The 26046-nt window shown below is 54.3% G+C and overlaps 1 protein-coding gene across 2 annotated transcripts in view; it reads left to right on the plus strand.

The window, feature by feature from the left end:
• The window catches only part of MYH9 (myosin heavy chain 9), an 87398-nt gene extending 65894 nt beyond the window's left edge, over window positions 1-21504 (plus strand). For both annotated transcript variants that reach the window (XM_036891454.2, XM_036891453.2), the window contains 23 exons: window positions 1396-1556; window positions 2436-2544; window positions 3503-3634; window positions 4081-4287; window positions 4740-4877; window positions 5962-6085; window positions 7901-8072; window positions 8846-9058; window positions 9421-9565; window positions 10789-10995; window positions 11220-11324; window positions 11622-11774; window positions 12854-13102; window positions 14173-14385; window positions 14500-14712; window positions 15025-15186; window positions 16174-16302; window positions 17285-17373; window positions 17471-17594; window positions 17892-18100; window positions 18682-18790; window positions 18871-19043; window positions 19976-21504. In XM_036891454.2, the coding sequence (XP_036747349.1) occupies window positions 1396-1556; window positions 2436-2544; window positions 3503-3634; window positions 4081-4287; window positions 4740-4877; window positions 5962-6085; window positions 7901-8072; window positions 8846-9058; window positions 9421-9565; window positions 10789-10995; window positions 11220-11324; window positions 11622-11774; window positions 12854-13102; window positions 14173-14385; window positions 14500-14712; window positions 15025-15186; window positions 16174-16302; window positions 17285-17373; window positions 17471-17594; window positions 17892-18100; window positions 18682-18790; window positions 18871-19043; window positions 19976-20093 (3654 nt within the window). In that variant the 3' untranslated portion in view covers window positions 20094-21504. The remainder of the gene's footprint in view (window positions 1-1395; window positions 1557-2435; window positions 2545-3502; window positions 3635-4080; window positions 4288-4739; window positions 4878-5961; window positions 6086-7900; window positions 8073-8845; window positions 9059-9420; window positions 9566-10788; window positions 10996-11219; window positions 11325-11621; window positions 11775-12853; window positions 13103-14172; window positions 14386-14499; window positions 14713-15024; window positions 15187-16173; window positions 16303-17284; window positions 17374-17470; window positions 17595-17891; window positions 18101-18681; window positions 18791-18870; window positions 19044-19975) is intronic.
• Window positions 21505-26046: the final 4542 nt, after the last annotated feature.

A 26046-nucleotide genomic window follows, 5' to 3' on the forward strand; every position in this document is an offset into this window, starting at 1 on the left:
GCCAGGGCAGTAGGCACGGAGGACTGTGACTGGCACAAAGCCGTTGGAGGCCTGGACCTTTCTTCCTGGTCCTCCCAGCCCCTAGAGCAGAGCTTGACATGCAGTGTGTACTCTGACCTCTTCTGGAATGAAGGGATGCCCTGTGGTGACTCCCAGGCCACCCTGGGGCTAGGAGTCATTTTTTCTACTCTACAACAGGCATCCTGTTCCTGATGGGTTCAGGGTTAGCAGCTGCTGCCTTTGGTTTTCTTTACTTTGCATTCCTTCCAGGGAAAAGAGAGGATGGGCTGCGGGGAAGGGGTCTGAGGGAAGGAAGGAAAAAAGGGGAAAAGAGTTTCAATACCTACTATGTGCAAAGCACTGCATTAAGTGATGGATAGATTGAGGATATACAAGGGAGGGAGAGGACAGCTCCTTTCTCTCCGATGCTTTTCAGTGGCACAAAGGGAGGGTGGGCCACCTTTTCCCAGGAGACTCAGTTGCTATCCAGTTTGGGGGGTGCAGGGTTTCCTTCAGGCCAAGGCAGGAGGGGGTGGAGAGGAGCCCACGTTGGCTCTACCTCCCCTGGTCTTCTCTGCTCCTCCAGGGGCCTCTTCCAGGACCACCAGGGCCAAGGGTCACTTGTGGGCACAGAGGGTACCCAGATCCCAATATCCTGTTCAAGGCTCTGCCTTTTCAAAACTTGTTCTAAGTCCTTTCTCTCCCAGGCAGGCAGGCAGGCAGGCAGACAGACAGACAGACACCCTTGCCAGTGGGCTTAACAGGAGAGCCTTGTTACTGTACTGAAACTGCTTAATAATAGTAACAGCTAAGATTTATTCAGCCCTCATCATGTGCCTGACCCTGTGCTGAGCACCATCTGTGCAATCTCTTATTTCATGACAGCTCTACTCTGAAGGAGGCACTTTTACTTGCTTTGTTTGTTAACTTTGTTTTTTAAACGAAAGAAAGCTTTATTCCCATTTTACTGGGAATAAATGTAGGCTTATGGAGGTTCTGGCCGAGGTCACCTAATTGATATTTGATCCTGGGCCTGGCCTGAACTGTAGCATGTTGTGCTGGTCTTAACGATGATGACGCTCAGCTGTTTCTGGCTGGAGGGTGGCCTGACCGGGCATTTGTAGAATGTGCAGAGACGGGAGATTGAAGGAAGAGAAGACCTTAAGTTCCCATTGTTCCGCCACAAGTCTGACTTGTCACCCTGCTTTGCTGGAACCCAGCGGCTCCTCCTGGCATCCCCTTGAGACCCACTGTCCCTGGCGCTGGGGGAAGGGCTGCCCAGCAGAGAAGCCTCAGTTGGCTGACAGCATCTCTGGAACTGACCTCTGGCTCTTGGTGCTGCTCTGAGGGCTCTGTGGTGGCACGTAATAAATGGCCTGCCCTCCTCCCGTCTAGATCAAAGCCTTGGAGCTCGACAGCAATCTGTACCGCATCGGCCAGAGCAAGGTCTTCTTCCGCGCCGGTGTCCTGGCGCACCTGGAGGAAGAGCGGGACCTGAAGATCACAGACGTCATCATTGGGTTCCAGGCCTGCTGCAGGGGCTACCTGGCCAGAAAGTGAGTTCTTGGAGATACCACCTCTGCCTAGTCTGCCCCACACCCAGCTCTCCTGTTGCAGAAGGGCCCCTCGCAAGCTCTGACCTGGGGTGCCCTCATGCCAATTGGGTGTCTGCCCACGTGGCCCTCCTTGTCCCCTGCTTCCTGGATTTATGCCTGAGACTTAAAGTAAATGGGTGCTTAGATTTGCCTGCCCCCAAATCTCCTGCTTACAGTGTTCCTCATGTGTCCCTTGTGTGGGGGTGACACCCAGAGCCCCCTGTGTTCTCAAGGAAGGGGGCTGTGCCTGAGTCGAGAGCAGCCCCTTGGAGTCGGGCTCACCTGCCGCAGGGCAGTGGGTGTGGTGGCTGCCGCATCAGTCCCCTGAGTCCGCGTGTCTGTGCTCAGGGCTGTGAGTCCCAGCCTGGGTGCTGAGCACTGGGACACAAGTGTGAGTTCATGGTATTTGGACAAATGGAGCCTTCATTTGTCCAGAAGCTGTCCAGCCATCCCCATGCAGCTTGCCTTCACAAGGCCTCAGCTGCTGGTGGTTTCCCTCCACCCAGCAGTGGGTGGCACAAGGGTGGCAGGTGAAGTCAGTAGATCGGTTTAATGCCCAGGTTCACGCTGGACCCAGATCTGTAAAGTTCACGAGGGGCTTTCTTCCCATGAATTCACTTGCCTTTTAGTGAAGGAGGTAGTCTGGTGGCCTAGGCTGTTGTCACCTTCTGCGAGATCACCCCCAGGACTCAACCCTAGGGCCAGGCTCCTTCCCTATACTCCTGTCTTGAGGTGTCCCAGGCAGGAGGGACAGGCTGCCCCAGAGCAGGGTCAGAACTGTCGGGTTAGAGGTCTGCCGTTCTCCCGCCCCGAGGAACTGGTGTGTCCCTCGCCCCACAGGGCCTTCGCCAAGAGGCAGCAGCAGCTGACGGCCATGAAGGTCCTGCAGAGGAACTGCGCCGCCTACCTCAAGCTGCGGAACTGGCAGTGGTGGAGGCTCTTCACCAAGGTGGGTTCTGGAAGCTCTTGCCCAGTAGGGGGGCCCGACGCTGCCCACTGTACCTGACAGCCTGAGCCTGGAATGGTCCTGCCCTGCGAGGTTTAGAGGTGTGTGAGCTGTGACATGTGTCCAGTGTGGATGACCATGGCCTGCTGTTGGACTGGGTTAGAGTGGCTCAAAGAGCAGCTCCCCAGATGCCCAGGCTCCGCCCACTGTGGCCCCATGTGGCATGGGTTGCTGCCCTCCCGAGAAGCCACAGAACAGTCAGTCAGATCTTTGCACACAGCTGGACAGGCCTTTCCTAGCCTTTTATAAAACCCACAATGATTAAAGTTCAGGCTGCTTTTGTTTATAGGAAATTATGCAGATAATAAGATTAGCAAAAACTAAAGAAGAAGATAAAAATTCACCCGTAATCGCTTCAACCCCTAGCCAACGTGAGTGTTGAGTAGATGTCTTAATATTTACTCTTGCTATCTTTTTTATTACTCCCTTTAAATCGCTACTATGTAAACCATATACATTCTGACATAGCTAAGCTCTGACTTGTATAAACAGTCTTGCGCTCTGTATTTTCCATTTAAAATTCCTTCATAAACATCATTTTTTAAAGGTCAGCGTACTGTTCTGTGGCAATGTTCTGTGACTTTTCTGGCTACTTTTCCAACAATGGATCTTCGTCTCATTCCTAATTTTTCACCACTATAAACAATGCTGTCGTGAACATCTTCATGCATACATAGGGTTAGTTTCCCTGAAATATCACTAGCAGTCAGAAGCCTGTAGCACACAGCACCAAACTGATTTCCAGAAAGGTGGTGCCTGTCTGCACCTCCTCCCCACAACGTGCCTGGTTGTGCCTCTCTCTCGTGAGCTTGCATTTCCACATGGGAGGGGAAAGCCTCATGGCTGTCGGCCAGGGCAGGTGTCTTTAGCTGAGCATGTCTCCCTCCGTCTCCCTTCCTAGGTCAAGCCACTGCTGCAGGTGAGCCGGCAGGAGGAGGAGATGATGGCCAAGGAAGAGGAGCTGGTGAAGGTCCGAGAGAAGCAGCTGGCTGCTGAGAACAGGCTCACGGAGATGGAGACGCTGCAGTCGCAGGTAGGTGTCTCCAGGGGCTCCGCCCGGTAGTCAGTGCAACTGCCTCCGGTGCTGCCACCTGCTGGCCATCGGTAGATGAGACAGTTTAGACTTTAAGGAGCTGTTTTACTGTAGAAAGAAAAGGTGGTTAATCTCTCTATAGACCCCATTGGGGTTATGTGATCCGGGAGGCCACCTGATGGGATGGAAAGCTCATGAGTGTTGGGTGCAAGGCCCAGCTCCAACACTGAACCTCTCTGAGCCTGTTTCCTAGGGATCTTGGTGTTCAGCTCATGGGGTAGTGGTGACAGATAAAGGGCATGCTCTTTACAAAGTGCCTGGGAGCCAGGGCTCTCGAGGTGGAGCTGCCCTTGTCAGCACGTCTTCTCCGTCTGGGAGCCTGAGCCAGGGGGCGCCTGTCTCGGAGTGTCTTGAGGTTGTAAGGAGCTTGCACGTGCCCTTTCCAGCTCATGGCGGAGAAGTTGCAGCTGCAGGAGCAGCTCCAGGCGGAAACAGAACTGTGTGCTGAGGCAGAGGAGCTCCGAGCCCGCCTGACGGCCAAGAAGCAGGAGCTGGAGGAGATTTGCCATGACCTGGAGGCCAGGGTGGAGGAGGAGGAGGAGCGCTGCCAACACCTGCAGGTGGAGAAGAAGAAAATGCAGCAGAACATCCAGGTAACCCACCTGGCTCCCTTTGGGGGGAAGGTCAGGGCTGGACATCGGAAGTGGTGGGGGGCAGGATGCAGTGAGCAGCAGGGACGCCGGACTGGAGAGACCCAGGAATCAGCATGCACGCTACGCTGCCTCCACCCTGCTGTCCCCTGGGGCAGCCTTTGAGAGGGGCTCTCTGGGGCGCCTACGTCTCCGCGAGCCACTGCCCCCTTGAGCATCTGAGCCAATTTACTTTCCCTCCTGAGTCCTCACTGCAGCCGGTTAGAGGATTGGAGGGCAGTTAGCTCTGTTGCCTGCCTGTGTCGCTGGCTGGAAGCTTGCTAAAGGAAGCACCTCAGAACAAGCCCTGTGCCCCAGTATTAAAAATGTGACCCCACAAGTGGGGGCTGGGCCTTGCTCAGCCCTGCCCTGGGCTCGTGGGGCCTGCTGCTCCTCACTCTTCGGCTTCATGGTAGGAGCTGGAGGAGCAGCTGGAGGAGGAGGAGAGTGCCCGCCAGAAGCTGCAGCTGGAGAAGGTGACCACCGAGGCCAAGCTGAAGAAGCTGGAGGAAGACCAAATCATCATGGAGGACCAGAACTGCAAGCTGGCCAAGGTGAGGTCCTCGGCGTGCTGACGGGGGGCCCGGAGAGCCAGCGGGCTGGCGTGGGGCGGGCTCCAGGCGCCCGGCCTCGCCTTACGCCTCCCCTGCCTGCAGCCCTGAGGCTCCTGCTGAGTTGCAGGTTCTTGCTGGGTGTCCCCTGGCCTCTGGTCTCCAGTCTCCAGTCACATCTACAGGGAAGTTCTGACAAACGAGTGGGGCCCAAGGGAAAGGTTTGCCATTTCTCCTCGGGAAAGCGCTCCACAGCCTTCTGAGATCCGAAACTTGGTAGAGCTGAACCATCTGTGGTTTTGCACTTCAGGCACCAGTGGGGTCTGGGCGCCCTGGCGGCTCAATATTGAGGCACGGGTGCCGTCTCCAAGGTGGGGGCTCTTTCTTCTGAGAGCCGAGTTGGGTCCCTATCAGTGTCTGCCAGTGGGCAGATAAAAGCTGGGAATCATGTTAGAGGAGAAGGAAGGACACGGTTGGAACACCAGCCTTGGTTCCCAGAGGGTGGGGTGGGGTGTTGAAGCCGCAGGACTCCTGCCTGAGGACTTTGTAGTGGGGGGAGAAGATGCACGCACCGAGTGACGGCACCTGTGTGTTGCCGTGGCGGTGTGGTCTCTGCTGTGGGGGGTCCTTGCTGAGGTTAGGATTTCAGTGGTGCGGGATTCTGACTGGGGATTAGGATTCCCGCAGAACACAGAGTGAGGACAGCAGGCAGCGGGGCTGTGGCGGGGAGCACAGCCCTCCCAGGAGGAGGCCCTGGCCCAGAGAAGGGGGTGGCGGCGTGCCCGAACTTCCTTGCCACCACTAGCTGCCACCTGGAAACATTTCTTACCCGAGCCCAAAGGGGTATCAAGCCTGGAAAGGGCTTGGGCTCCCCCACTTACAGATCCTCAGGAAGCCTGTGCAGCTCCTCCTGGGGGTGTTAGCCGCCTGTCAAAACTGCCCTGTGATCCAGGAGATCCTAAAGAATCAAGTATTTAAAGCCCTGCTTCTCCATTCAGTCCTAAATTTCAGGACGAGTCATGCTTTGAAGAGAGTGAAGTGTCCAGTGCTCAGCTAACCTTAAGCTCTGACCACCCTTGCTCCCCAGGAGAAGAAGCTGCTGGAAGACAGAGTAGCTGAGTTCACCACCAACCTCACGGAAGAGGAAGAGAAGTCAAAGAGCCTCGCCAAGCTCAAGAACAAACATGAGGCGATGATCTCTGACCTGGAGGGTAAGGGTGGTGGGCGGGGCTGTCTGGGGACTAGCCCTTGGGGCTAGCCCGGGCCTCGTGGCCAGGGGCAGGAGCGCTGGCTAGGCACAGGCAAGGCTCCCGGTTTTGTAGCACCCTGACACTGCCCTGCACCCAGGGAATAGCGTCTGGCCCCTGCGGGCATCTGGGCCTCCAGGCACTGGTACTGTATGACCGGGCAGGGATGTTTGGCAAGGGAAGAGTGTTGGGAAGAAAACTCTGGCATGGCTCTGTTGTCGTGCACCCTGTATTTCACAAGAGGGACTTCTTAAGAGGCTGTGGGCTTGGCCCCCAGCTCTCTGTGTCGTCCTGCACCTAGTACTTAATCTCCAGGAGCTTTAGTCTCTCTCCCCTCTGGTGAAAGGGTGTTTGTAAGGACTGGGCTAAGGAACACATGACTTGCCGTGTGTGCTGAAAATGCTGCATGGGTCTGTGAGCGATGACGCTTGATGGGGGGCAGGGTGACGTCATGCCTTTGCCCCCCATGCCCTGGGATCTGTGGAGTTAAGGAGAACAGGGCAGAAACGCAGGTCTGTGGCTGTCGGAGGACCCTTTGCCCCTGCCCCTGCCCCTGGAGAGGAGTGGACGATGGGGAGAGGAGAGCCTGGACACTGTCCAGATTCTTGAGCTTATGCCAGAAACCACCGCTCCCTCTGCAGATGTGCAGGGGGAGCCAGGTGTGCCCAGGGCAGTTGTTGATGCCCAGTGGACACAGGGCCAAAACCATCCAGGCTGACCACTGGGAGGGTTTTCCCTACCAGATTTCACAGCTCCGCCTGGCCCCTTTACATTTGTATGTGGTGAGGAGAGGTCTAGACACTCGAGAGACCTTCCTGCAGACTGCCTCCCTCCCCTGAGAGCAGTCTGAAAGACTCGGCCACCCAGGAGGTCTAGGAGGGGCACACTTGCTGGACTGGCAAACATAGTCTTATTAGTTTCACACTAACAAGTGTTCACAAAGATGGAGAGCGGTCAGAGTACACACATGTGCTGGTGGGAGTATAAATTGGTAGATGGCTTTGGAGAACCATTTGGTGTTGCCTAGTGAGGTTGAAGCTTTAGTGAAGTTGAAGCTTTGTGTGCCTACCACCCAATGTTCTCTCTTGTCCTGTGCGCTGGGAGTGCCAGAACGCTCACAGCAGCCTTATTCGTGAAAGCACACAACAAACACGGCCCAAATGCCTATCAGTTGTAGAATGGATAGATAAGCGTGGCATATTCATGTAATGAGTGCTGGACAGAGGTGCAAATGGATCAGTTGCAGTGACCCTCAATTTGCTCAATCTCAAGGTCATAATCCTGCGTGACAAAGGCAGGTCCAGGAATAGATGTTGCTAACCCTTGTTGAACACTCACTATGGGCCAGGCTCTGTTCTAAGTGCTTTCAGATATCACCCCATGTGAGCCTCACAACAGCTAATGAACTATGTTGTCCTATTATCCTTATTATTCAGATGAGGTACAGAAAGGTCCAGGAGTTTACCTAAGTGACGCCATAGTGGAAATTGTAAAGCCAGACACTGGACCTGACCTTGCTATACAGACTCTAGAATTTATACAAGACAGTTCCCTTATGTCAGTTCAGATTCACACAAAACTATACATAATGGTTTTTTTTTTGGGGAAACAGACATGGTACAGCCTTTATCAGGGTTTGGGCACAAGTGTCTGTGTATCATGACCACATATGTTTTGTAACAAGTCATTCAGCATTTTATGTAAGAATTAAAAACATAGAAAAGCTTGGCTCTTCTGACATAAAGGCTCTGTCGGCTTTTGCCCGTCCTTCCTTCCCAGAGCGCCTCCGAAGAGAGGAAAAGCAGCGTCAGGAGCTGGAGAAGACCCGCCGGAAGCTGGAGGGAGACTCCACCGACCTCAACGACCAGATCGCCGAGCTCCAGGCCCAGATCGCCGAGCTCAAGATGCAGCTGGCCAAGAAAGAGGAGGAGCTTCAGGCTGCCCTGGCCAGGTGAGGGCCAGCGCGTCCTGCCGGCTTCCTGCCGTGGTTCTCGGTGCATCAGCGAGCTGCGAGAATTCTCTCTGCTGTGATTCTGGGAGTCATTTTATGGCAAAACATTTCCTGTCCTCTGAAAGCACAGTCTTAAGGCTTCTTTGTCATTTCTTTGTAATCTCAAAAAGTCATCCACAACATTACCGCCCAACTACAACAATCCTTTCCTTTTTTGATGTATTGGCTATAGGTGTGCTTTTTTTTAAAGTAGACTATTTTTTAGAGCAGTTTTAGATTCACACCAAAATTGACCAGAAGGTACAGAGAAATCCCCGTCCCTTCACATGCACAGCCTACCCCACTATCAACTTCCCCTACCGAAGTGGCACATTGGTTAAAATTAGTGAACCTGCATTGACACATCATTATCACATTATCATTTTAATGTCCATAGCACTTGAAAATATTTTTAGTTGTATTTTTAGTTGCTGTAGTCATGGACTACAGCATTTTCCTTTTTTTTTGCTATTTAATATTTGAAACTTTTTATGTTAAAAGAATTCTTAATTTGGAAAATGAAATGATTTCTCTGAGTTTTTCCAATTCTCAAAGTGATATTGTCCTTAAGTCTTCTGGATGCCTCGGATGTTGTTTTTGCTGAGAGGAGCTGCTAAGGACCACGACTAGGACTGCCAGAGTGGCTTTGGCTGCACCTCTGTAAAGCCTCTTGCAAACTCTGCTCCCTGAAGGTGGCAGTGGCCCCCTCCTCACGTTGTTGGTTTCTTTGGCAGAGTGGAGGAAGAAGCTTCCCAGAAGAATGTGGCCCTAAAGAAGATACGAGAGCTGGAGTCTCAGATTTCTGAACTCCAGGAAGACCTAGAGTCTGAGCGTGCTTCTAGGAATAAAGCAGAGAAGCAGAAACGGGACCTGGGGGAAGAACTGGAGGCCCTGAAAACAGAGTTGGAAGACACTCTGGATTCCACAGCTGCCCAGCAGGAGCTCAGGTGTGACATGGGGCCAAACTGGCCAAGGCACTGAGGATGGGGGGCGGGGGGCAGGGAAACGGAGGCTGTGGCCTGGAACGGGCGGACCCTCTGCACACACGGTGGCCTTGTTATTGTGTACCAGAGAGCATGGAAGCTGATGCTTCCTCAGCAGCTTCTTCCTGGTGTAGAACAGGAGACCTATTGAAGAACCTGGCAAGGGTGGGCTTGAAAGCTGAAAGGGTACGAACCCTCTACAGAGTGTGTCTGTGAGTTTGAGCTGTATAGGGCGGACAGCTGAGGAGGGAGGCCAGTGGAGAGCAGAGCCGACCGGGACGGCCAGGGCCCCTGCGGGCCACCATTGTAAGGGCGTTTCTCTTCAGGTCCAAGCGTGAACAGGAAGTGAACATCCTGAAGAAGACCCTCGAGGATGAGGCCAAGACCCATGAGGCCCAGATCCAGGAGATGAGGCAGAAGCACTCGCAGGCTGTGGAGGAGCTGGCCGAGCAGCTAGAGCAGACGAAGCGGGTGCGTGGGCTTGCCCGGGACGGGCTCTGTGGCTGCGGGTGCGGGCCAGGCTGCTTTCAGGGGAGGGGGACCGGCTGCCACCCTGGGCCAGTCCTGCAGAAACACAGCTCCAGCACCTGACTGCCTGCATGGAAGTCCAGGCTCCAGCTCTTAGCAGCTGTGTGACTTGGGCGAATAAGTTCCTCTGTGCCTCGGTTTTCCATCCATGATAGATCTGTCACATTGTGCCATGGGAGAGGTGGGGCTGGTAGCACACAAAGTACTTAGTAAGGGCTCCACAGTCGTCCAAATATTACTGTCGTCATGATTCTGTTCAACAACCTGCTGTATCAGAGCGCTTCAAGGAATTGGAGCGACCCTGAGTTTCAGAGGGCCTTTGGGCCCCTTCTCTGAAGCCTGGGTCCACCTGGAGTCGTCATGGGAAAACCCTGGGGTTGTTAATCTCAGCCGGATTCTCTGTCGGGCAGCTGTGGCCCGGCAGTGTCTTAACAAGACAAGTCTCGCCTCCTGTGGCTTCCAGTGCACAGCCAGTCTTGGTGGCAGCCTGAAAAGTCAAAGGCTCTTCTGCATCATAGCCTGTCACACCTCTTTAGAAGCATGCCTTGTCCACCTCTGCCTCCCTTGAGCTTCCCTGCAACACTGCAGGTTGTAGCCCCTCCTTATCTGTTAGCTTTTTGCACGCAGGCTGCTGTTGCATCCACAAAGCATGCAGATTCCCCTGAGCTTGCCTGTGATCCTGTGGCCAGCTCGGTACAGGCTAGCATGGGATTGTCTTGAATTCTGTAGACTCCCCTGTTGTATTTTGGGGCAAAACACTACATTATTACTTTGAACATCAGATTTCAAAGAGGCTTTAGTAGAAGTCTAACATGAACAGTTATAACATCACTAAAGTTATCATATCACCAGTGACAATGCCTTGCACCTGACCATTCCCTTTACCCAGGGGAGACTGATTTGGAGGTGGGGAGACTGAGGCCCTCAGAGCTGAGGACACCTGGCGAACAGCACACACCAGTTGAGTGATGAGTGTGGGTCAGGTCCAAGCCCTCCACATCCAGGGCTCTTGCTGGCCTGCCCCCCAAGCGTTCCCAACATCAGTTTTGCTGCAGAGGCAGCAGATTCCAGTTCAGCACTGGCAGCTCCTCCAGTGGGGTTAGACCAGCGTCATTTCCTAGCACAGATGCCCCTCCTCAAGGCTGTGCTTCTTTCTTCTCTGCCAGGTGAAAGCCAACCTCGAGAAGGCCAAGCAGACCCTGGAGAACGAGCGAGGAGAGCTGGCCAACGAGGTGAAGGTCCTGCTGCAGGGCAAGGGGGACTCAGAGCACAAGCGCAAGAAAGTGGAGGCCCAGCTGCAGGAGCTGCAGGTGAAGTTCAACGAGGGAGAGCGAGTGCGCACGGAGCTGGCCGACAAGGTCACCAAGCTGCAGGTGAGGCTGGCTGTGCCCTGGGCCGGGCAGTGGTCCCTTCAGCAGCGCCCCAGTCTCTGCCCAGACCCCTGGGGCTTCCACTCTTTCTCTTGCCTGAAACTGACCTCTCAGCGGGGCCTCCGGGGTTCAGCCTCTGACTCAGGTCCTGCTTTGCTTGGGAGAGCCGAATGGGCTGGGGTGGTCACCATCATGCTCACAGCCTCTGTCTCCCGTGTCCTGTGCAGGTTGAGCTGGACAACGTGACAGGTCTTCTCACCCAGTCTGACAGCAAGTCCAGCAAGCTCACCAAGGACTTCTCCACTCTGGAGTCCCAGCTGCAGGACACACAGGTAAGGGCAGTGGTGGGTCCATGCAGCCGGGCCTGCCCCGGGAGGACCCTGTGCCCTTACAGCACTAGCTGCCAGGCCCCTGGGTCTTCTGTTACAGAGCCCCCGTGATTACCCATCCTCCCCTGCATCCACGGGGTCTCTGGGTCTGGTCTCTGAATCAGAGGGACTGGCTCCTCCCTCCTGGTGAGGGTGTGGGGACCGCAAGGCCCTCATGCTGCCCCTCCTGAGCCCCTGGGGACTGCGAGGCCCTGATGCTGCCTCTCCTGAGCCTCTGCTCCCCTCCTGTCCTCGGAGTAGGAGCTGCTGCAGGAGGAGAACCGGCAGAAGCTGAGCCTGAGCACCAAGCTGAAGCAGATGGAGGATGAGAAGAACTCCTTCAAGGAGCAGCTGGAGGAGGAGGAGGAGGCCAAGCGGAACCTCGAGAAGCAGATTGCCACCCTCCATGCCCAGGTTCGGCGCTGGCTCCCCCTCAGGACACCACGCTCCCCCGGGTGGCTCAGGGAAACTGTTCGGATCCTGCAGGCCTGGGTCGGGCACCCGTCTGGACATGGAGGGACAACCCTGCCCATAGGGTCCACCAGGCCTGCCCTGAGCTGGGCTCCTGCCCTCTCCAGCCCAGAGCTCTGAGCCGGGGCCCCAGGTAGAGTTCGGGGACCCATGAACTTGGATGGAGGAAATGTCTGTGTTTCCACCAGCTCCAGCTGACATTTAGTCTTTCCTTCCATGGTGAACACTGGCAAGAAGCCATGGTAGTAGCCACGGGTGCCTGAGGGCTTCACTGGTCACCATGCCGGGCCCTGGCAGGCTTTGGGAATGGCACTGCGACCCTCACTCCTTTGAGAGCCTGCTAGTTGATGTGCTAAGAATCAGTTGGGCTACTATGTCTGACAACTGCACTTGCCTATATTGGTTTACTTAACACATTATAACGTTATTACGGAGGAGGCTGTAATAACGTTAGAGGAGGAGGCCACATCTAGACTATCAAAGGGCCCAAAGCCAAAAATAGATCAGGAGCCCTGTTGTGGATCCTGTGTCAGGACCTCAGTGGGCCCGCTCAGGGCCTGCACCAACTCGGGAGCACCCAGTCCGTTCCACGGCTGGGCAGGAGCAACCAGCACTGCACCTGAGGCAGCTTCGTCCCCATGTGCAGAGGGCCTGCAGGGTGGCTGCCTCTGGCAGGCAGACTTCCCTGGAGGACACCAGCCCTGCTCCCTGGGATGAGGTGGATGGAGGAGGCTCTCCTCTCTGCGCCCATGTCTTTGTGAAGCCAGAGGCTTGGTGTCTGTCATGATTGACGGGCCTCCTAAAGCTGACCTGCAGTGTCCCCTTCCCCTGGGCTCCACACACTGGGGCAGTATCCTCTGCAGAAACTCCGTTTTTCTTGCCCAGTAGGAGAGGGGAGTCTCCATAACTGAGTTGACTCCCTGGCCCTCTGTTCATGGGGTAGCAGGCCAGCTCCCCACTCCCCCAGGCGTGGTATGTTACTGAGCAAGTGCCATCCGGGGTGTCTTCTCACTCCTGTTCAGGTGACCGACATGAAGAAGAGGATGGAGGATGGCGTGGGGTGCCTGGAGACGGCGGAGGAGGCCAAGAGGAAGCTCCAGAAGGACCTGGAGGGGCTGGGCCAGCGCTACGAGGAGAAGGTGGCCGCCTATGATAAGCTGGAGAAGACTAAGACGCGGCTGCAGCAGGAGCTGGACGACCTGCTTGTGGACCTGGACCACCAGCGGCAGAGCGTCTCCAACCTGGAGAAGAAGCAGAAGAAGTTCGACCAGGTGTGTGCCGTCAGCTCAGCCTGCTCACCGCCGGTCCTGCAGACCCCACAGCCGCAGGCAGAGACCACTGAAGAAGCAAGGCCTGGGGTGCTCACACCCCCAGCTGTGGGGGGACCCTCTCCCTTCCAGTTGGTTGAGGGGCCTAGGAGGAAAGCATCTTTGTGTGACAGGTTTAGGAGCAACTTAACACCTTTCCGGCTTCTTTTATTTTTCAAATTTTCTATAATGAACCAGTTTTACTATTATTTAGGATTTTTATTTATATGTTCATACCTCATCCTCATTGTAAAAGATCTAAGGCCACTTACAGAGACACAGACAATGGGGTGGGAGCGAAAAACTAGAATAAATCAGGGGACAGCAAAACCGGCTGAGTGCAGGCCCCTGGCTGTGTGGCCAAAGGTGAGTGAGGCTCGGCCTGCTCCTGCTCCTGTCCCCTCCGGCTCCTGCCGTGCTGTCGTGGAGTTACACAGGGTCTGCCGTCAGGCTGCAAGGTCTGAAGCATTCATCTTCTGGCACTTGAAGAAATAAGTCTGTGGAATAAAGAGATAGTGGGGCAAAGGGAACAGAAGGTGGGAGAAGAGGATCTGGTAATCTAACTTGACATCCTTGGAGGAGGGCCACGGGTAGGATTTGAGCTTCTAAGCAGCCAGGTTCACATTCATTTCAGAAAAATGCCAACTGGTCATTCAGAAGACCCAAACCTTTTCTGGTTCTGAGGGTGAAATATTTCCTGTGGGGTCTCAGGGAAGGGGCACCATGTGACGTAAAGAATTATGATTACCAGGTGATAAAAACTAGGCAGACTTTAAAGGATGGTGGCAGAGGCCGTCTCTGCCCCCGTCCTGTTACGAGGACACACCGGAGGAGGTGTGTTGCCCTTGGGCCCAAAACCAGGTGCCTGAGCAGCGGCCTTGTGCCTGCTGCTCTTGGTCCATCTCCCCTCAATCGTGGCGCCTCATTCTCCAAGGAGCTCCGGTACGGGTGCTTTGCCCTCATGAGGTCAGCAGGCTCTGAGCTCTTCCCAGGAGCCTGCTGCTCGAGCCTCACGGTGCCCACCTCTTTCCCAGCTCCTGGCTGAGGAGAAGACCATCTCTGCCAAGTACGCAGAGGAGCGCGACCGGGCCGAGGCAGAGGCCCGGGAGAAGGAGACCAAGGCGCTGTCGCTGGCCCGGGCCCTGGAGGAAGCCATGGAACAGAAGGCGGAGCTGGAGCGGCTCAACAAGCAGTTCCGCACAGAGATGGAGGACCTCATGAGTTCCAAGGACGACGTCGGCAAGAGCGTGAGTATCGAGCCAGTGGGCCTCTGCAGGGACCTGGGCAGGTGGACACTGCAGCCAGAGACTGCGGAGACCTCCCGTCCGTCTGTTCCTGACCTGGTTCCATCGGGGGGGCAGGTCCACGAGCTAGAGAAGTCCAAGCGGGCCCTGGAGCAGCAGGTGGAGGAGATGAAGACCCAGCTGGAGGAGCTGGAGGATGAGCTGCAGGCCACCGAGGACGCCAAGCTGCGGCTGGAGGTGAACCTGCAGGCCATGAAGGCCCAGTTCGAGCGGGACCTGCAGGGCCGCGACGAGCAGAACGAGGAGAAGAAGAAGCAGCTGGTCAGACAGGTGCGGCCGCCCTTCCTTCCCCACGGACGGGTTCGGCTCCACTGCCGCGCAGGGGTGCGGGGCCACCCGGCTTCCGGCAGGCTTCCTTTCTCCTCTACCTGGGTGTGTTAGAAATGGGACCACTCCTCCGGGTCCTTGCATTCCAGGCCTCTGTCCCGGGGGTCAGCGTCCTTTAGGGTTTGCACAGGCAGTAACCCTCCCTGGCCCCTGGAAGTCCCGTGGACCCAGAGCTGGGCCAAGGCCCCCTGGGCTCAGAGCTGGAGCAGGGCCTGTGTGTGGGTCCGGCCTCCCAAGCTGCGGGCATCCCCCCAGGTGCGGGAGATGGAAGCAGAGCTCGAGGATGAGCGGAAGCAGCGCTCGATAGCGGTCGCCGCTCGGAAGAAGCTGGAGATGGACCTGAAGGACCTGGAGGCCCACATCGACTCAGCCAACAAGAACCGAGACGAAGCCATCAAACAGCTGCGGAAGCTGCAGGTGGGTCAGGCCCGAGCAGCTGGATCTGGCTGCACACGGCGATGCTGGGCTTGGACTCCAGGGGGGCAGGGGCACGAGCAGGGTGGCTGGTGAATGGGACCCACCACCTGCCCCTCTCTGAGGAAGGTCGTGGGTGCATTAGCCCCGCCTCACAGATGGAGACTCGGCTACCCGGGGTTGAGTGGAAACAAACAGAAGCAAACTGGCAATAATATGCTCATTGGCTTTGAGTACATTAAACAGACAAATGTAAACCTAGAGATGCCGTGGAGATGGGAAAGATCGTCACTTAGTGGCAGATTTCCAGAATAAACCAGAAATGGCCCAGGTACTGACCCAATCCAGCCTTAATGGTTGGTGACGGAAGGTTCCAAGCCAGTGGTTCAGAGAAGGAACCCAGAGCACATACTTGGGAAAATCTTTACCTCAGCAATAATTAAAGAATAACACGCACATGGTGCCCAGCAAACCAGCAACAGTAACAAACGTGGAGGACTGTTGCTGGTGAGGTGGTAGGGCATAGATGCTGTCACTGCTGGTGGCAGTGGAATCTGGTCCCTTCTGGCCCTGGCAGTCAAGAGCTATACCATCTGGCCCAGGGAACCCCAATTTGGGGTTTACCTGCAAACTTTTTTTAAAAAAGCTATTTGACCAAGGTCTTTAGAGTTAAAACAAATCACAGGAGAACAAAGGAAATGTGTTTCTGCCATGTGGTCGGGGCTAACCTGGCGGATGGGTGCTGACCTAGAGTAGTGGGTGTGTGTTGGGAAAGGGGCCAGGGTGCTGGATTCAAGTCAACAGGAAGTTGTAGAAAGTAAACAACAGAATGCAACTTGAGCTTATATGTTCACATGACTAACACAGCCAAAAGTGTACTTAGGTCCTTACGGTCAGAAAGTACAGGAATGGTATGGGGTAAAGAGGGTGGTGCAGGCGGGATGCGCAGTGGCTGGGGTGGCAGTGCCAAGCCTCTCCACCCGCCCCCAGGCCCAGATGAAGGACTACATGCGCGAGCTGGAGGACACGCGCGCCTCCCGCGAGGAGATCCTGGCTCAGGCCAAGGAGAACGAGAAGAAGCTGAAGAGCATGGAAGCCGAGATGATTCAGCTGCAGGAGGTTCGGGCTGGGGCCCCAGGCGGGCGGAGGTGGCACTCAGGGTGGCTGCCCTCTGGCCAGCAGGTGGCAGCCCAGGGCCACCACCAGGCCAGCCTGAGCCACCTGGGCAGGGCGGGGGCGGGGGCAAAACTGAGCCAAGCTCCAGGAATGAGTTGGGGTGGCTCTTGCTTTATAAAATAATTCTCTGCAGGGTTTCATTAAGTAGCAGTGCTCCCCAGTATTATTAAAATTAAACTGTCACCATTTGGGGCCTGCTCCCTTGTGTGAAATGAGGCTTTGTGGTAATGACCACCTCCTACTGGCAAAGAGGGATCCTTCCCAGATGCTTCCACACCGCATGTCCCCCTCGGCCCCCTTGTCTGTCACACATGAGGAACATGGTGAAAGCATTCCCCGGGCACTAGGTGGTCTTCCACTATGTGAGGTCACTGGCCAGTAGGCCAGACACCTGGGCACAATCTCGTCCGCTCTTACCCAGCTGGCTGTGCTCTCCTTCCTGGGCCTGTGGCGATGCCTGCCTCTGAGGGCACATGGGTCTCTGTCAAGGCTGCCTCTCCCTCAGGGTGAAGCCCTTCCCCTGCACCTGGCTTTCAGAGCCCTCAGCCTCTGACCCCAGCTCACATCCCTGTCGCATCCCGGACTCCAGTCTCCCCAGAACCCAGAGGGACTGCATCATGTTGGGCCCGGATGGTTTCTTCTCTATCTCTGCATCCCCAGCACCTGGCTTGGTTCCTAGCCCTTGGATGCAGGGGCTTTGCAAACGTGTGATGCCTGTGCTGTGATCTCAGAGGAAGGAATCAGCCCTGTGAGCCAGGAGGGCTCATGAGGAAGGGGCTTCATGGGGAAGCAGGCCTGGGAGGGGATTTGGGAGGAGAGGGCCAGGGGCTCAGGGAGGATGGCACTGCAGAGTGCCAGGGACAGAAGAGGTGGGCTCAGGGCTGCCAGCTGCCCCAGTGGGTCACATTCTGGGTTTCCGTGGCAGGAACTGGCAGCTGCTGAGCGTGCCAAGCGCCAGGCCCAGCAGGAGCGGGATGAGCTGGCCGACGAGATTGCCAACAGCAGCGGCAAAGGGTGAGCCACGGCGCCCATGCTCAGCAGAGCATGGCGGGAGGCGGGGGTGCCCTGTTCCTGGAACGGGCCCCTGCTCACTGGCGCCCCCTGCACACAGAGCCCTGGCGCTGGAGGAGAAGCGGCGCCTGGAGGCCCGCATCGCGCAGCTGGAGGAGGAGCTGGAGGAGGAGCAGGGCAACACGGAGCTGGTGAACGACCGGCTGAAGAAGGCGAACCTGCAGGTGCGCGGCGGGGCTGCCAGGTTTCCTGTGCCCATTGTCCCGCGAAGCAGCCAGCTGAAGACGGTCCCCGACTGCTGAGGGGAGAAGGTCCTGGCACCCAGGAAGGTCTCCCTGTTGAGAGCTGAGAAACTTCTCTCTCGGTGTTGAGAAGTTCCGGGATCCTGACTGTTGGGATGACCTAGAGCTCAGTACCCCAGGGCCTGGTGTTAGCAGGGGCGAGGCAGATCCGGCTGCCCCACTCAGTCCCCAGCCAAGGCCCCCAGCCTTCCTCCGGGTCACCAGTGCCTCTTCCCATAGATCGACCAAATCAACACCGACCTGAACCTCGAGCGCAGCCATGCCCAGAAGAACGAGAACGCGCGGCAACAGCTGGAGCGCCAGAACAAGGAGCTCAAGGTCAAGCTGCAGGAAATGGAAGGCACTGTCAAGTCCAAGTTCAAGGCCTCCATCACCGCCCTGGAGGCCAAGATCGCCCAGCTGGAGGAGCAGCTAGACAACGAGACCAAGTATGTGCCCCTCTCCCGTCTCCTGGGACAGTCTGGAGGCAGTTCCTGTCCCAGAGGCCTGTCAGGAGCCAGCTTTCTGACCCCGAGCCTGTTTTCCCCGTCCTGAGGGGCTGTCATTCCTTTCACTGGGGCCTTGTGGAGGTTAAATAGGAGCCCACAGCCCACCTCTGAAGTTGGAGGTTCTAACGACTGTCTCTAAGGGCTGAATCAGAGAGTGGGGGTTCCTGCCCACGTAGGCAGCCAGTCTGCAGGCTCAGTAACACTGAGCCTTCTTTGGAGGTAACAGGGGTCACACCAGTCCCCAAATCTCAACTGTCCCTTTTCCTCACTACGTATGTGCTGTTTGAGTGTGTTGCTTCCCAGAGCCTATTTACTCATCTGTGAAAGGGGCTAATCACAGAGCCTTCCAGAAGTGGCCAAGCACGTAGTGGGTGTTCAGGGAATGAAGATGGTCTCCTTAGCATCAAGGCCTCCCTGTGGGGGAAACATCTGTGAGACCCAGATTGGTTGTCCAGCTTGTGGTTTGTTGGGCAGACCCCCTGGAGGGTGTCCTCCTGAGCCGCCATGTCTGTGCCTCGCAGGGAGCGCCAGGCAGCCTGCAAGCAGGTGCGTCGGGCCGAGAAGAAGCTGAAGGATGTGCTGCTGCAGGTGGATGACGAGCGGAGGAACGCCGAGCAGTACAAGGACCAGGTGTGTTTGCAGGCAGAGCAGAGGGACCAGGTGGGCCACATGCATCGAGCCCCTAAGGGCCAATGGCCATGTCTTTGTAGGCTGACAAGGCATCCACCCGCCTGAAGCAGCTCAAGAGACAGCTGGAGGAGGCCGAGGAGGAGGCCCAGCGGGCCAACGCCTCCCGCCGGAAGCTTCAGCGTGAGCTGGAGGATGCCACCGAGACCGCCGATGCCATGAACCGTGAGGTCAGCTCCCTCAAGAACAAGCTCAGGTGAGCCTCCCATTCCTGCTCGCCCCCCTCCAGCCTTGCCGCCACCTCCACTCGGCCCTGCGCGAGCTTGTTTCCCCTCTATAAACAGTGAGTGCTGCGAATCACAGCTCAGAAATGAAGGCTCCTGCGCACTGGGTCACGTTCCTCAGCTAGATGTCTGTGGGCAAGGTGCCCGTCAGGCTGGCCTCCCGGGCTGTCACCTGCCTTTGGAATAAATGACTGGTCGCGTGGCTGCTCTCAGCCTGATGAGATTGCCTCCCTCCGGGGTGTTTGGATTACCAGTTGCCTGAGGCAGCCTGCTGGGCCCTGGCATATATTATAACAGTGCCTGGTAAACACTTGCCAAGTGAATCCTGGGGTCACCTTGCCACGCCTGTACAAAGGAGATGGGCTTCCAGGCATTTCTAGGGCAGTGTTACTGAAGAATTAAGGGCTGTGGCCGAGGGTCCAAGATTCTCACTCTCTCCTTTTCACCTGGATCCCTTTTTTCTTTGTAAGCATAAAAGCAACAAGAGCAGACATTCTCATCAGTATCGGTATGACTTTTCTTACGCATGATCAGGAGATGCCTGACCGGAAGCCGTCATCCTGTATCTCAGTTCCACCTGTTTGGTACTAAGTTGGAGCTGGGGTGGCATTTTGTACGCCTAAAAAGACCCCAGGATTCACTCGGCAAGACCCCATCTACTCTTGGCTTCTCCCCTTTGCAGTCAGGTCCAGGTCCCTGGCAGTGTTTTGCTAGGTGTTGGGGCAAACCTGCGTCCTCAGAGCCCTCCTGCCCTACCTGGAGGCCGTGCTCCGCAGGCTGCATGCCCCTCGCTTCTCCACAGGGAGGCCAGGTGCCTGGTTTCCCACTGAAGATCACTTTAAATCATGTGCGCTCTCCTGTGGCCACCCTGGCCGGCCCTGCTGACCTCTGCCTCTGCCCCCAGGCGTGGGGACCTGCCATTTGTCGTGCCCCGCCGGATGGCCCGGAAAGGTACCGGTGACTGCTCGGACGAGGAGGTGGACGGCAAAGCCGATGGGGCTGAAGCCAGACCTGCCGAGTAACCTCTCCTCCTGCTGCCCAGGACAGGCGGAGGGACCGACGGACAACTCTGCCTCTCCCTCGTAGCCCCTGCAGTACCCCTCTCACCTTCTTGGGACTGCTGTGACCGTGACCCCCACCCCATCCCACCAGGCCCAGGGACCTCAGGCCTGTGCTGCCCCCCCACCCCCTCCCCCAGGCCTCATTGAGGGCGTTTGGCTTCCTCTGCTGCAGCCCCTACTGCTCCCCTCCCCACCCCCCAGAATCTGATACCAAAGAGTCAGGGTCCTGGGCCCCCGCCTGGGAACAGAGTGACCAGCAGGATCTTCAGCCCTGTTGCCAAAAACCACCAGATGGTGAGGCAAGGAGGGCAGGCCATGGGGGTGGGCAAGAATTTTCTATGAATCTATTTTTCTTCAGACTGAGTTTTGATATCCCGACACCCCAAAAAAGTTGTCACCTTCCCCCACCTCTGCCACCAGCTCTTCCCCACTCCTCCCTTTGCTGTTGGCAATCACACGCGGTGACCTCACATCCTCTGCCTGCCAGCCCCCAACTCCCGGGGGCTATGGGTAGCCCTGCAAGAGCAGGCCCAGGGGCTCCATCTCTGTGCAGGGCACAGAACGCAGGGAGCAGGGAGGGCAGGTAGTTCTCCCCTCGCCCCCTGGGCAGCGCCACTGTCCCCTTCCTGATTCTAAAGTCTCAAGTGCAATGATGACCCTCTTTCCTCCCTTGCCGAGAGCAGCCTGCCCCTGCACAGCAAGGCTGTGGGGCCGAGCTGGGAAGGCCAGCAGTGGCTTCTCCCAACACTCTTGGGGACCAAATATATTTAATGGTTAAGGGACTTGTCCCAAGTTTGACAGCAGAACAGTAGAAAGGGCCAGTGGCCCTCCCACGCGATCTTGTACCTACTCTAGGACTGAGGCCCAAGGGTAGTATATCTGCACCGTTGACTCAGAATGGTTTAAAAATCTGCCATCTGGACAGATGTTTTTGAGAGGAAAAGTAAAATGGTTTCTTTTTTACCCCTTCTTGTAATAAATGATAAGATTCCAAGTCTATCACTGCCTCCTTCGGAACCATGTTTAGAAGAGAGTAGCTTGTCCTACACTGGTCTACACTGGTTGCTGAATTTACCTATATTCCTAACTGTTTTGTATATGCTGCATCTAGACTTATGGCAAAGAAGGTGTTTTTTTTTTAAAAAGGAAACAAACTCAACGAATCATGAAGATACATAAAAGTTTCATATGCCTAAAAAGCTCTGAGTTCAGGTCCCAGTTGCTGTCACAAAGGAGTGAATGGAACTCCCTGCCAGCCCTTTTTTATATAATAAAAGTGCCTTAGCATGTGTTGCCGCTGTCACCACTACAGTAAGCTGGTTTACAGATGTTTTCCACTGAGCGTCACAATAAAGAGTACCATGTGCTATGAGCCATGTGTCTGCTGACATCTGTCTGACGGAGGAGGGGGCCTGGAGGGCCTGGGTTTTGCGTGGGCAGCAGGTACCTACTGTGTAGTCTTCCGCAGGAAGCTTCCAGCAGCGCTGGAAGGGCGGGGCTGTCATGCAGAAAAGTGAGGTAGAAAGGAAGTCTGGGCCAGAGTCAAGGATCTGGGAGTGTCTCATAGGTCCCTTGTTCATTTCAGTTAGCAGCACCTGCCGTGGGCTGGGCACCGAGCCGGCACTGGGGCAGAGACTCAGGCCAGGCGCTGACTCCTGGGAGGCCATAGTCATCAGCCAGTGCAAAGCCTGCCCGACAGAGCTTAGTCCCAAGCATCCAATAGCAGGAATGAGGGACTCAGTGAATTGGCCTATGGGTATCCGAGCGGGAAGCTCTTCACAGGACTACCAGACTTTGTCCGTTCATTCATTTTAACAAAGGCTGAGCATAAGCCAGGCCCCTTGCTAGGCACCCTGAGTACAAGGGCAGTGAGGGCAGGAGAGGAGGGAGGAAAAGGCTTTCCTCAGAATATGGTGCCCACTCAGTACAGATGTGGACTCCCAGCCTGTCTGCACGCTGGCACCCCGGGCCCATTTGGCCAGCATGGTTGCTTAAGAGAGCTGCACATTGCTAGTCGGGACACCCCAGGCCTCCACCCTCCCACCCGGCGAGCCTTCAAGCAGGTGCACTTCCAGCCCCTGGGAAAGGAGCAACAGGAGGTGACGAGAGGTAAGTTTCTGTGGAAACCGAGTCACAAGCAAACAACTGGGGGAGGTGAATTCAAGCAGGGGTGCGTGAGGCCCAGTGGTCTCCCCAGCCCATGGAAGAGAGGGGACCTGGACACAGCAGTTTGGGCCCACAGCACTCTGACTTAAGAATTTCTGGGTAGCTTTTCTGTCCCTGGAGGCAGGGAGCTGTGTCAGGAGCATGTTGACCCCCAGCACCAGATGCAGATGGTCAGCATGGGCCAGCCAGACCCAGCTCCCCACAGCCACTTGGGACTCAGGCTGCCAGGTTCCCCTCAATGCCAGGTGAGATCCGGGCAACACATTCTAGTGGTATTTGAGGTTTTGTGAGTCAGCTTGAGCCAACAGGAAGAATTTAGGGAGGAAAACTGCATTTTTAGAATATTTGAGGTTTTTAAGGTTTTCTCTTCCTCCAGGGTGTCAGCCTTAAAAATAAAACAGACTTACTTTACCAGCAAAATTAATTTATTTGGGAACAGCAGAGGAATTGCAATTCGGGACAAGCAAAAACCACTGTGAACCACAGGAAGGTCAGCTTTCATTAGGTTTTAGGAGAACATTGGGGAGTGTTCTTCTAAACAACAGGTCGTTGGAGAAGAACAAGAATTCAGGGCTGTGGAGGTTTGTCGCTGGTTGCAGCGGGGGTCAGCGCGCTCTTGCTGGGGCAGGGAGGAATCCTCCTTTTTCCTAAAAGCAGATGAAACTCCTCTGTGAAAAGCGCCCTTCCTCAAGATCATTCTTACCTTCTTCCCGCTGGTTCCGCAGACGGCGACCAGGCGAGCGTGCGTGAGCGCCCCTGGCAGGGCTGCGCGCGTCCAGCGTCACGGGACTGGGCGTGGTCCGGGAAGCCCAGCCCCGCAGCGATCCAGCCCAGCACCCCCATTTTTGGACAAATTGCCTCACCCCACTGAACCTTAGTTTTCTCTTTTGTGAAACAGGTCATAAACGTCTTCCTCACAAAGCATTTGTAACAGACGATTATGTGTGTGCAAGTGGAAAGGGCTCACTCAGGTACTGCTCTTTTTTTTCCACCAAGTTGAGCTTTTTAAGGATTTTCTTAATTGGGATAAAATATGCATAGCATACAATTTGCCATCTTAACCATTTTTAAGGGTACAATTCAGGAGCATTAAGTTCATTCACATTTCCGTGCAGTCATTACCATCCATCCACAGAACTTTTTTCATCTAAAACCGAAAGAAACTCTGTCCCCTGTAAACCCTAACTCCCCATTCCTCCGCCCCCTCGCCCCTAGCAACCAGAGCTTGACTCCCTGTCTTCCTGAATCTGACTTCTGTAAGTGTCAATCTGACTGTCGGTGTCAACTCATACCCTGTTTGTCCTTTTGCAACTGGCTTTTTCTTAACATTTTTTTTTAGTGCGGTAAAATATACATAACAAAATTGACCATTTTAGCCAATGGTATTAAATACATTCACAATGTTGTGTAACCATCACCACCCACATAGTGCAAGCCCTGAGAGGTGGTTTTCTGTGTTTTTTTTTTCATTCTTGGTAATGCAAGTGCCTGCCTTAGGCTTTGATTGGCGAGGCAATCCACTTCCCGAGGACTATCTTGAATAAACACAGCCAGGCTGCCTTTCCCTGGCCGAGGCGCCTTTGTTTCAGAGGTCTCGATGAACTTGGCCGTGCCGCACCCTTCCTGTTTTGGGAACAGCTGAACTGCAAGTGACGTCCTCTCTTGGGGCTGAAGCTTATTTGCCACATTGCAGTAGGGAGCAGTGCCTTCCAACTTAAAATCATCTAATCAGTTACTCAACTTCCTGTTTTATTTATTTAAGTAGTTTTTGTTGAAGTACTGTTGATATACAATCTTATATTGGTTTCAAGTATACAACACAGTGGTTCAGCAGTTACCCACATTATTAAATAACTAGCGCAGTTACTGTCAACCTAGGAAGATGTCACAGAATCATTGCCTATATTCTCCATGCTGCACTACTGTCCCCGTGACTAACTTACATGATGATTGGGAATTTTGTGTCCTTTATCCCCCTCACTCTCCCTCCCATCCCAGCCCCTCCCCCATGGTAACTGCCAGTCACGGCTCAGTGTCTACGAGTCTACTGCTGTTTTGTTCATTTTGTTTTGTTTTGTTTTGAGATCCTACAAATAAGTGAAATTATATGGTATTTGTCTTTCTCCACCTGACTTAATGCACTGAGCATAATACCCTCTGGATCCATCCATATTGTCACAAATGGCAGGATTTATTTTTTATGGCTGAATAATATTCCATCATATATATATGTACCACTTCTCCTTTATCCATTCATCTATTGATAGACATTTTGGTTGCTTCCACGTCTTGGCTGTTGTAAATAATGTGACAGTAAGCATAGGGGTGCATATATCTTTTTGAATCAGGGATTTTGTTTTCTTCTGGTAAATTCCTAGAAGTAGATCAACTACCTGTTTTAAATTGGAATGCAAAAGCTACTTTGTTCACTCAGAGAATGTGTCCAATTCTCTTGAACATTGTATATACATTAAAAGTAAACACATTTATGTCTTGGCTTTGACATAAAAATATTAAGATTAAAACCACAATGAGATATCACCTCACACCAGTAAGGATTGCTACCACCCAAAAGACAAACAACAACAAATGTTGGCGAGGTTGTGGAGAAAGGGGAACCCTCCTACACTGCTGGTGGGAATGTAAATTAGTTCAACCATTGTGGAAAGCAATATGGAGATTCCTCAAAATGCTCAAAATAGACTTACCATTTGACCCAGGAATTCCACTCCTAGGAATTTACCCTAAGGATGCAGCACTCCAGTTTGAAAAAGAGAGATGCACCCCTATGTTTATCGCAGCACTATTTACAATAGCCAAGAAATGGAAGCAACCTAAGTGTCCATCAGTAGATGAATGGATAAAGAAGATGTGGTACATATACACAATGGAATATTACTCAGCCATAAGAAGAAAACAAATCCTACAATTTGCAACAACATGGATGGAGCTAGAGGGTATTATGCTCAGTGAAATAAGCCAGGTGGAGAAAGACAAGTACCAAATGATTTCACTCATCTGTGAAGTATAAGAACAAAAGAAAAACTGAAGGAACAAAACAGCAGCAGAATCACAGAACCCAAGAATGGACTAACAGTTACCAAAGAGAAAGGGACTGGGGAGGATGGGTGGGAAGGGAGGGATAAGGGCGGGAAAAAAGAAAGGGGGTATTATGATTAGCATGTATAATGTGGGGGGTGGGGGAAAGGGGAGGGCTGTGTAACACAGAGAAGACAAGTAGTGATTCTACAACGTCTTACTATGCTGATGGACAGTGACTGTAATGGGGTTTGTGAGGGGGGGACTTGGGGTAGGGGAGAGCCTAGTAAACATAATGTTCTTCATGTAATTGTAGATTAATGGTAACAAAATAAAAAACAAACAAATAAATAAATAAATAAAGTTATATATACCCCCCCAAAAAATATATATATATATTAAGATTATGGGTTTGATTTTGTCATCTTTATACTTAGTTGTAAACTGTGCTGAAGTTCACAATCGCTCACTCAGGGCCCAGTTTCACCACCTGAGGAATGAAAGGCAGGATTTTCTACCAAGTGGCTTCTTGCCACTTCCCAGAGTCACTAGCGGCTGCCGGCATGGATGCCATCCTCCTGTGTTCTGCAGTCCCAAGATGGCTATCTCTGCTGCCCCTCTGATGACCTCAGAAGTCCCCATCTCTCATATTTTGCAGAGCCATACCCACCCTCCCTGTGCCTACAGAGAGGGAGAACAGCGAGGTGGA

This window comes from Manis pentadactyla, chromosome 10, assembly GCF_030020395.1.
Source record: "Manis pentadactyla isolate mManPen7 chromosome 10, mManPen7.hap1, whole genome shotgun sequence".
NCBI classification, from domain to species: Eukaryota; Metazoa; Chordata; class Mammalia; order Pholidota; family Manidae; genus Manis; species Manis pentadactyla.